Below are 12,336 nucleotides of genomic sequence, written 5' to 3' on the forward strand. Positions count from 1 at the left end.
AATAAATTAGAACCATGTTTTTTCGTAAATAAAAAGACTTATTTCCATAACAACACGGACGCGCGTATGGTAGCTGTGTGCAAAGTAACGTCACGGCAAGGAAAAGGAAAACTCATTATAAAAAAGAAGAACGTGTGCACAGAACGGGAATCACAATCACGTTTTTTCCAGGAAAGTTCTTTCAACAGAAAAAAGTGACCCGAGTTATTCCTTGTCCTGGACTCCTTTCCGGCAGAATCTACAATGTGCTGCAAAGGTATGTAACGATTAATTTCTTGGAAGTTCTGTTTACATGAAGGAAGAAAAGAAAATTATTTCTAATGGTTGCTATTATAAAAGTTTTTTGTTTTAATTATATGTTACAGGGGTGGAATCAGAGTTTAGAGCTAAGTCGAGCATCTACCATGAACATAACGATTTAATAAACAAATTAATCTAAAAAATCGAATTTATGAAATATTTGAAAATATTAACTTGAACTGTTACAAAAAAAAAAAAAATGGCTGGGTTCGATATTATACATCATTAAAAGGGTTGGTATACTATAAAAGACAATTCCCAAACCAAGCTATTAAATTAGATAGTGACACATTTTATCTTGTACTTTCTTTATTCAAAATACAAGGGATTTCAGAAGAATCAAGGGCTGTGTATCAAAACCTCATCAGTTGACAGCTCACGACTTTTCAAAGTCGTGTCGGCATTTATCTCTGTCATTGCAATTCATCTTAGCCGTTATCTTGGCAAGGAGGATCGATGTTTGAACGTCATTGCCAATATAATCGATGACTGCAAGTTTTCAGTTACACCGAAAGCTGATAGTATTGCAGTATTAAGATGACCAGATTGAACCGTTTCCTTATCTTTGCACATCAAAATAGCACCAAAGTGAATAGGTCATCAGAAAAACAGATTGCCGAGTTCATCACTCTTCATTTCGCAAGTTAAGAAATATTTTTTACCTAACTAATTCTTTGTATCTCTCTGTAAAAGCTGTCCATTAAACCTCCACAATTCAAATTTGCTCAAGGTTTATGTTAGTATTGATCTGTTTGTAAATAAAAACTTTATTCAACATTAATATGATACAGCAGAAATTAAAATCTCTCTCTCTCTCTATATATATATATATATATATATATACACACACACACACATTCAGGTTCCTGGATATGACCTTAAACTATATCCAGTGGTGAGGCCCCCAGCTTGCGGGCTTTGGGGAGTGTGGAGCCACCTTTTAATTGCCATTGCTCCCAGGTCCGCTCTGACCCAGAGTGGTAGTACCTGTCAGGGTCCAAACTATGGTTTAAATAGAAACCGACTTGAAAACAAAAAATATATTCTATTAAATAATCTTTCTTCAAAATCTTTTGATTCGACATTAAATTACATGAAAAGGTTGATATGCCGAAAAGAAAAAACAACCTAACAAACAAACTAGCACATATTTAGACTGTTTCGCTGTATCACAGCTATTCGTTGTAACTAGACAAGCGGGTGTCTCAAGACTGGATCGAAACTCAACTATTCAGCTGAGCGTCAGTGCTTCTAATTCCTATGCTCCTGTTGAATATAAGTGAAACCTCAATGTAAACATTGTCAATTGCAAGAGAGCAATATATATATATATATATATATATATATATATATATATATATATATATATATATATATACATACATACATACATATATACTACATAAACAAGAACTTAATACAAATCGATCAATGTTTCGATGTCCGAGATGTTCGTCAATCAGCGAACGGTTTTTGCAATGTTTATATACTGAGTACTTTTCATCATATGTATAAAAAATAGAGGTAGATCGATATAGATTATTAATATTTCATCAACATGTAATGTATACAGATTAAAGCGTCAATGATTTTAAAAAGATTTACAATAGGTTTCTAATTTTATTATTTTACTTTCTCTCATATAAGGCTCTTTATGTGTAAATTTCGTGATAATAGCTTAAAAAAGCCATCTTTTAAAATAAAATATATAAACAAAATATTTCTGTTTGAACGACGCATATGTGTATAGAATTGAGCCAAACGTTACAATTTAAAATATTTTACGGAATTTTCATAAAATAAAAATAGAACCGTTTTTGCTTTTCTTATTAACATATATTGCAAACTTTATTAAAAACTTAAATCAAATTCTATAAAAAGAAATATCAAATTTTTTCTCCAATGAAAAAAGAAAACAAAACAAAAAACGAAATTCTATGTGTAGAGATTATACTCTTACTAAGCAGGACTTTTTAAATTCGCCATGTGTTTGACACACTATGGTGGAGGGAAGGGCAGTAATACAAATGGTTACTTGAAAATGTGTTTCCTCTCAATTCATATTTTTTAACTGTTCTGAAAAGATGTGGTATGTTGCGAATAAGTTTTCAAATCCAACGATCTAAGATCGAAAGAATGGAAATGGTACTTACTGATGATGTAGTAACTTTTTCCAGCTTCAAAATCAGGTACAAATGGGAACGGTTGGAAATCGCGTACGTGAAGAGTAAATTTCGTTGTCCTATTGGACTTCAAGCATTTGATTAACCGGATGGAATTCTTCGGGTCGTAGATCACGCATTCTTCATATTCACTTTTCGTCACCTGTGAGGAAACAAAAAATACATATATGATTAAGGCTAAATATTGATATAAAAAAAACAGCAAATAATATCAAGTAACAAAATTATTTAATAAATTACCCTTTCTCCCTTAAAAATCAATTTCTACTAAATAGTAATTAAATACAACGAATGTGTATGTTCGCGTTTTTAGAATTACAACTTAACACTCTTTGTCTTCTTTATGTAAAAATACTTTTTAGGCAAATATTCTTCAGATCCATAAAAACGAATGTCACTTTTTGAAATGTATTCATTTAAAATAATGCAGGTTTTAGTCGACATAATTTGATTTTGGAACAATTCATTTGAAATTTTTGAAACAATGACATCAGATTAATCACCATTTGTTTTTACTAATTGGACGATCTCATTTTTATTAATAAGGTAATGAACGAACTTGCAGTTCTTTATCGTATAGATTGAACTTTCATGTAAAATTCTTTTAAAAAAGATACTTTTTAAAAAGATATCATTTCCATCATTTTTTTCATAGATGTGGTGAACGTCTGTTGACAAACCGAACAGATGTTTGTCAGGTTGCTATGGAAATAACTCGCATCTTTGCTAAACACTTACTTCAGACGAGTTTCACTAACATTTTTCTTTTTATTTTATGACTCGACACAGAAAGGTCATTGGAGTTGTTGAAGAAGCCACATCTGGCAAGACATTTTATGTATTCTATGAAGGAGGTAAGGAACTGAAAATAGATCATAATTTGTTTGCAAAGTGGATCCATCTTGCAGTTCTTTCGTTTTTCTTCTTTTCGTACTTAATAAACACAAAAAGACATTTAATTTTCGAGTTGCTTAAGGCACAGGAGGAAATACAGTTGGGCAGACACTAGAGCTTTCACTGAAGCGAGACTGTTTCTTTTCAGTTTTGTAAGGTGTTGCTTCTTGTAAAACATCTGACATTAAAAGAACCTTCCCTCTTAAACACTGGAACATAAGTGCAAGGAAATCGACCGAATATGTTAAAAAAATGATTTATGGGAATTTTTCTATTTGATTGTTTCAATGAACTGGCTAGTTTTTAAAGAAATCCCAAACCATTATGAAAGGAAAAATTAAAAACGGATAAAAAAAAAAAGTGAAATTTGAATATTTGTAAATTTTGCTTTCGTTCATAATGGCCGGTATACAGTAATTTGTTTAGACATTTCTGTATTATGTATTCCGGTACAATAAAATTAAATTCAATCTTTAAAATTCAAAGTAGAGAAGAGTTTAAAAAAAAAAAAAAGAGTGGTTAAGAATTTCTCATTTCAGCACGGTCCGTATTCAGCGGGAGTACCTGTACTCCCTATCAATACATATATAATGTTTTTAGTAAAATATGAAAAATTTCAACCTTAATTTTTTTTTTTTTTTTTTTTTTTTTTTATTACATTTTCACCCCAAACAAGGCAAATTGCCACTTTGGTGTAGGGGGCTACTATCAGGGGCAACAACTACTGGGGTACTATGTAGGGATTTGGGCAGCAAGGTGTCGGTTCACGTTACACTTGAACTTCTGCACGTCAGTACTGTTGGGGAAGCAGGGACCTGGAATGGAATTCCAGAGTCTTGCGGTTCTGGGGAAGAAACTATTGGAGTAAAAAGATCTTTTACATCTAGGGACCTCTACAGTGTGGGGGTGGGATCTAGTAGCCTGTCGGGTTTGTCGAGGGTGCTTGCGTCGTGGGGGCACAAGTGATTGCAGTTCGTCAGAGCATTCACCACTAAAATACTTGTAGAAAAGGCAGAGGGATGAAACATTTCGTCGATGGGACAGAGGCTGAAGCTTAGATGCCAGTTCAGGGCCTATCAGGTTTGCGACTCTCTTTTGAACCTTGTCAAGGAGCGAGAGACTAGTAGCAGATGCACCATCCCAGATGTGGCAGCAATACTCCATACATGGGCGAATGGTGGCCTTATAGAGGTACAGGATACTTTCGGGTGTTAGTAGCTTTCTAGCACGGTAGAGAGAGCTTACCTTTCTTGCAGCGGCCCTGGCAATGCCTTCAATGTAATTGTTCCAACTCATGTTTCCCGTAAACGTTAGGCCAAGGAGTTTGAAAGATGGACTCTCAGATAAAGAGTCGTTGGCCATTGTTATGGGTGGTAGAGAGGGTTTCTTGTAATTATTGAATGAAACTAGTTTAGTCTTGGTAGCATTGAATGCGACCAACCACTTTTGTCCCCATTCCACTACAGATTGGAGGTCTTCCTCTAGTGTTTCTGCCATTTCTTTAGAAATGTGTTCATTCGTCTTCCTGTCGTGTCTGCCATAGAGTGTAGTGTCATCAGCATATATACCCATCTCAGAGGCAATGTTGTCGGGGAGATCATTTATGAATATCAGGAACAATAGAGGTCCAAGGATAGAACCCTGGGGCACCCCCGCATTTATATCATATTGTTTAGATGTGCGACCGTCGAGGACTACCTGGATTTTTCTCTTATCTAAGAAGGATTTAATTATGTTAAGTATTCTACCAGTGATACCGTATGATCTGATTTTACTGAGGAGACCCTCATGCCATACCCTGTCAAAAGCCTTAGATATATCTAGAGCTTTTAATGCCTTATTTTTAATGCTTTCATTTTTTATCATAAAATACTCCATGATAATTTTTTTAAATGTTTAGAAAACATGGCTCAGCTGTTCTCGTATGTAAATTTCACATAAAAGCACCCTAAAAAAAGATAATTCTCCTTACAATCCTACATTACTACTACTGAAAAAATAGGATTATAGTCATTGTTTTCAATTTAAACTTCGAAAACTCATTTAAGGGGGGGGGGGCTCTAATTTTCATAAATGCTAGTTCAATAGATATAAATCTGACAATTGACTAGATATGAAAAATATAACAGATGCTACTAATTTACCACAAATTACCTACAATCCTACAATATGATCAAATGCCCTTAAATGTTATATCTTTGATATCATTTACACGCAAAGACCATTGTCCTTGTGGCAATCTTTTGGTCCATGTAGGGGCAACCCTATATACCAAATGGCTCTTACTATCCAGTTCCCATTTTCCACCTCTAGGGAGCTGGTCCCCTTTTCCCTCCCCCTTCTCTCCGCATTAAAAAACAGCCTTGTGTCTAATTTGCTCAGGAAGCAAATAAATAGAGTCCTTGTAAATTCAGTCTGTTATCTTTTATGATTCCATCTAATTTGTTCATACTATTTTCTACACTAATACAATTTTTAATCTAATTACGTAATTACTTCGAGAAAAGATTACAAAAAAATCTAATTATGTAATAATAACATATGTAGGTGGGAAACATTTATTTACTTTTCCATAATAAAATTCTTTGTCTCACACAGACACTTTATATATCTTTTTTGTTCCGTCCTCTTATGTGCGGCTGTTTAAATTATTTATCTGATGATTTGTGTGATGGCAGCATTAGCTATATGTGCAATGAAACACATATAAGACCCTGATGTAAAAGTTCTAAAAATTCGCCCATATCAAAATAAAAGAATATAAAAGAAAATATAAATCATGTTTCTGGTTGACTTTTCATAGTAACTGGGATATAAATTTATAAGATATATGCTTGGAAAGCGATAACACACATTCATTGAGCTTATTCGTAACAATTTTGATTATTTTATAAGGGATGTATATTTTAAAAAAAAGGTGTACATTTATATATTTACTCAAGTTACACACACGTGTGTGTGTGTGTGTGTGTGTGTGTGTGTGTGTGTGTGTGTGTGTGTGTGTATGTGTGTGCCTGGTCAGAAAATATGTTTAAATATGACATTTTAATTTATGCAGATATCTACTGATTTTGATATCATACCATACCAAATATATCGTGGTGATTTCAAAAGTTATAAAATACATACATGACTTGGAGACCATCAACTAGAATCGAAACTAAAACATTTAGCGATCCTGCCTTTTCTGCAGAATTCTCTACAATCCAAGCTAACGACACACGTATATAAAAACTTGACAAATTAACACAGTTAAACGTAAATGTATATTTACGCAGACATTCAGCATACAAATTACGTTGAACTATGCTTGCCAAGTTCCAATTTTTTTTAATTTTGACATCTTAGCAGCTATGTTCTAGCTAAAAACCAAATCGACTTTGTCCTACAAGTCCGAATACCTTCTATATCAAGTTTTAAGTTTGTAAACCAGAAGTTGGTAGAAACTGTCCATCATCCATGCTGTTTATATATATATATATATATATATATATATATATAAAATGATCTGCAAACCATCATATACAAAATGTTGAATTCTTAACACATCTGTAAATAATTATTTCATAAAGTTATTTACCTTGAATATATATATATATCCATCCCAGAGAGAGAGAGAGATCTTTCCACACTGACCTATTAGGAAATACTAATTAAATCTCAGATAACTTTGACGTTGCAAATTTCAGCCAAGCTGATTTATGTCAGGATTCCAGGCTTATCTTAACCTTTTCCCCTTTAGCCTCTACTTTGTTCTGACCTCTTCTTTTATGTGCCTCAGAATAGAGGGTGGCAGTGCGGCCATAAGCGCTTTCAAATTAGTATTTATTTTTCTGTGTCTCCCCTATCTCCTGACCCTGCTCAAAGCTTGTTTAGGGATTTACCAAAAGCATGTGGAGACAGATGCCTCAAAAGAATCAGTTATCAGTCATTCCATAGTAGCAGACAGAATTCCAACACCCTCTCCCCTTCTTTTGTTTGGAAAAGGTTAAATGTAATACCTTTTTAACATAGGCCAAAAGGTTAACCCACATATGGGATATGTGTAATTAGCTTTAGTCTTTGATTTCCACACTTTGTCATGCCTTGTGCATATTTATTTGTTAGCAAATACTTTTTATTTTTACTGATCGACTATGGCAGAATGTCATGACAGTAGTGTTTGTTTGTCATGCCTGTTCTTTAACATTATCTCAAAACTGTTATGTCTTCGTTTTTTTTTAGTAAATAAACTATGTTGAAAGCGCTTTTTCTGTCAGCATTTTTCACTGTTCCACTTTCTTCAACTAAAACTCAGAATTATAAGATCATTTGGGAAGCGATAAAATTATGTAATTTGTTAAAAACGCAAATTTTATTGAAGACCTCTGATACTAATTACAAGATCCAGAATAACGTCTATATTTGGTAGTCGCAAAAGTTACGCCTCCAATTCGTTTTATAAGAATTACACGATCGTCATTTGAAAACTGACAGAATGATCAAACTTTTGGTAAGAAACAAACCAAAAGAAAAACAAACTTTATTGAAGATCTTTAATGCTGATTACAAGAGCCAGAACAAATATATATATATATATATATATATATATATATATATATATATATATATATATATATATGTTAATTGTCTGTATTTTTTAGATGAGGTGTTTTCATTGATTGAGATTTATCGGACTGACTTCCTCATCTTGGTTATTATTGTCACAACACATATATGTTATTTGTTTTTGCGATACGTTTTGAATGAATTCAATTATTTACGAAAGTTGGTTGAAGGGAAAATTATTCCCCACTCGCATTTAGGTAAAAATGCACTTTCGTAAATAATTGAATTCATTCAAAACGTATCGCAAAGACAAAAACAAATAACATCTAACTAAATCGCGAGACAGTCGAGCAGGATGGACGCACGGATAAAGGGTTTAGGCTCATTACTGCAGGGTCCCGATTTCGAATCTTGTTAGATTCAGCCACTCTGATGAGTCGTAGATGACGAAACACGTGTCAGTGGATAATCATATTTCAAAAACAATATATATATATATATATATATATATATGGGCGAATGATTTGGTCCTTGCTGATGGAGTCAGAGATGGCTTCATTGCCGAGTTCGGATCTATCGACCGGTGTTACTTGTGAAACCCTGAACTGATGAAACAGGATGAAACACTAGTGTCTGTAGGTATTTAATAATTATTATAGTAAATAATTATGTCAGCCCCTTTAAGAAACTCGTTTCTTATCACTTTCTTTACAGTTGAAAAAAAGTCGGTCGATTTAGCTCGCATGCGCAGATCTGATTAGATCACTCTGACAGACGTTAAAAATATTTAAAAATAAATGTTTAAATTTCAATTGCATTTCTCGTGGTTAACGTTGGCCGAATGGATTTGGTCCTTGCTAATGGAGTCAGAGATAGTTCGTTGCCAGGTTTGGTTCTATTGACCGTTGTTAATTGTAACACCCTACACTAATGATTCCCGAAAGGATGTAAGTATTTAATAATTATTATAGTAAATAATTATATATATATATATATATATATATATATATATATATATATATATATATAGTGATTTCAAGGTTGTGAGGATTTTTGAAGCATGAAAACGGTTATTTGTTTTTGTATTTAATATTTTATTTTTTCGTATTTCAAGCAGTCCTCCGCTCTTAGTCACAAAAGAAGTATATAACCCCCCCCCCTCCAAAAAAAACAAAAACAATATATATATAATTCTGTTTTGTTTTAACTCAAAATGTTGAAGAGCTACTAAGGTGAGAGGTACCATTAAAACGAGCGATATCTTGCGTTCCAGAATTTTCTTTAGAATTCATCATTCTTAAGTTGTCTTTTCTTTATACGAAAGTTGTTCCAAAAGGAAAGATTCCTACATTAAACTCAATAAGTTAGAGAGTCACGAAGACGAGAATGGTACCATCAAAACGAGTGATATTTTGTGCAGCATAGTCTACTATTTGGAATAAGGTCTACAGGAGCACTATGTAAGGAGTTGAGCATTTAAATTTCAACAATATAGTCATTGAAAGAAACAAGGATGGAATATAAAGTTCAGCAGTTTAAGGGAAGAAATTATTAGAGTACTTTCCGGCATCTTGGGATCTCTACAGAGAAGGGGTTGGATTTTGCAGGAGTATATACATCAAGATGGGGGGGCACAAGTGCTATGAATTCACTACAGGACAGTTAATTAAAGTACTTGTCCAACAGTTTTAACTGTTGTAATCAGTCATAATTTTTTTTATTAACTGAACAAATCACCCCTTTCTTCTGTGTTGATTTAACCATTCCTAATATTTCTTAATATATCTATGTAAATTTACAACATAACTTTTTTAAATGAGTATCATCTAATTTATGTATGTATTATTCTGTACACACCACAGACCTGTAAGTAAATTAGATGGAAAAATAAGCTTATTTTCAATAATAATAATAATAATAATAATAATAACAACAAATAAACTTGTTTAGTTATGCAAGATGAATGTCTTAACAGATATATCACAGTTCATAAATATTCAAATGAAATCAAATTAGAATCAACAATTATAGTGGCTTTAACTCAATGGGTTACCATCACATCTAGTATATTTAAAAAAAAAATAAACAAAAACAAAAAACGTTATTTTAGATACATGTTTTGTTTTTGCACTAGATGTTTGAATCGCAAGTAAAGATAAACTATAAGTTAACCTTTAATGTTAAAATATAAATTGTCCGGTATACATTTAGTTTAACAAAAAAATCTGAACTATTTATATATGTTATGGAAACACTTGAATTAAAAAAAATAAGATATAGCCCAATTTCAAATTTTTAACCCAACCAAGTAATTTATTGACCTCAAAAGAAAATAATAGATTTGAGAATTAAAAGATAGGTATATATATAGCACTTTTCCTCAATCTCAGGACATTAAACTAATAAATTTAACAAAAAAATTAATCCCCTTGTTAGTCAATATTTATTGTTGATAAGTAAATAATACTGACGAGACGATTTCAAAATTTTTCATGATTCTGATACAATTACACATTCTGATTCTTTTAAAATCTCTTAATATGAAGTTGTTTTTTTTTATTATTTACTTTTCAGATTTCCTAAACAAAAATCATGTATTTATATGCATATATTTTCGCAAACGTAAAACATGCACTTTGGATGTAATCTGTTGATTTTGCTTTTTTTAAAATCAATAAATATTTATCATTTTACCTTTAGTACCAATAATGAAAAAATAAGTTTTAGACAAAATAAAATTAAAAAAAAAAAAAAAAAAAAAAAAACATGAAAAAAAACAAAGGAAGCGTTTTTGGCATCGGAAAAAGACATTAGTTTTTCGATTCCGATACTTCACAAAGTTACGATTCTTCTGATTCCTGATACCAATTAATTGGCCCAACACTATAAAATATTGTTTTGATCTTTTGTATGTTGGAGAAACATTCTTTCACGAATATGAATGCTTTTTGTAATGCAGTGAAAAGTCCATTTTTCATATTTCTATTTGAACGCATATATTCATACGTGAAAGAATGCAAAAGGGAAGATAACAAAAAAATAACATGGTTAAAAGGATGTTCTATAATATTTTTTTATATATATCCTTAAGTAGATTTCTTATTGTTTATAAAACTAATAAATTCTCAGTCAAATGATTGAAGAGCAGAGTTCAATAACAGAATTGGATTGAACCGTTTCCATAACCGCCACAGTCAAAAGTGATTGGTCATTGAGAGAGAAACACAAAATGGAGAAAAAAAAAAAAAAAACAAGACTAAAAAGAGCAGCCATTTTAAACAAAACTCTGTCCCCAACCATTTTCCATTTATTTTAACACATTTCCGATTCCTTCACAATAATATCCATTGAGTACTGGTGCCAATATTAATACAACATCATCTCAGATTTTCTTTTGCTTTGTTTGTTTTTATAATTTGTTTGTTGTTTATTCTAATTTTTTTTGTTCATCCATTTTATTTGTAATAAATGGTCAGGGTTGTCCAGAAGTAAGAGCTTTTGATCAGAGCAATTCATTATATTTCTTAATTGGGCAATTTAACACTGTGCATTTGAGCACTTACTCTGATTAAAATGCAAAGACTCTTCCTTCTCTCCCTCGACTATCCTCACCAATTATTGTGTGCGTTTGGTTAAACTTTCACTCGTGCCAAAGACACAATAAAGATTTTTTTTTCTTCACCTTATCCAATTTACATTCAAGCCGTGAGTGTACATATATGATGAACCATGGGCAAAAGTTCATGTTTGGACAGGAGACAAATGAGGTTTTAAACGCAACACTTTTGCTAATAAATGTCTTTGCATTTGGTGTGCGGTTTATTGGCTTGTTTTTTTTTTGTCGTTTATTTTGTTGTTTTTTTTTCTTATAAGGAAAGCCAAATTCTCATGACACATGACGAATTAATAAAATTCAAAATGAACTTCAAGTGGGAAAATACTGCAAGAGACCCCTGTAATCTAAGCTAAATGCAATTATAGAAATGATTTTGGAAAAATTACACCAGATGAAGGAATCCACCCATGTGTTAAATTTACAGAATTGCTTTTAATTTTATTACATTTAGTCTCCCTCTTAAACAGGGTCCAAAAAAATCTCCAACTAATAGGTCCCGCACTATCAACCAAGCTCCAACCTCTGTCCCATCACTACAATTTTGCATCCCTCTTTTAAAACTATTTTAATGGAATGAAATGAAGTAAATGAAAAATTGAAACTGCAGCATCAAACCTAATGTGGGTTTAACCGGCTTTCTCTAAAGGAAAACGTTTCATGGGAGTATAGGCCTCTAGTTGTGTGTAAATCCATGCTATGATGATGATGACGTTAGATTTTGTACACTCTTGCAGAAGGTGTCGACGTCTTCACACTTACAGCATTTGGTATTCTCAAATTGATCACCCATCTGAT

General features: G+C 32.3%; 1 protein-coding gene across 1 annotated transcript in view; it reads right to left on the minus strand.

Moving 5' to 3' along the window:
- LOC145260310 (ephrin-B2-like) overlaps window positions 1-12,336 on the minus strand; it is a 366,406-nt gene that overhangs the window by 21,909 nt on the left and 332,161 nt on the right. Inside the window, exon 3 of the mRNA XM_080118201.1 lies at window positions 2,454-2,625. Coding sequence (XP_079974327.1) covers window positions 2,454-2,625 — 172 coding nt within the window. The remainder of the gene's footprint in view (window positions 1-2,453; window positions 2,626-12,336) is intronic.

This window comes from Euprymna scolopes, chromosome 3 (assembly GCF_053919585.1).
Source record: "Euprymna scolopes isolate OS-2025 chromosome 3, ASM5391958v1, whole genome shotgun sequence".
NCBI lineage: Eukaryota > Metazoa > Mollusca > Cephalopoda > Sepiida > Sepiolidae > Euprymna > Euprymna scolopes.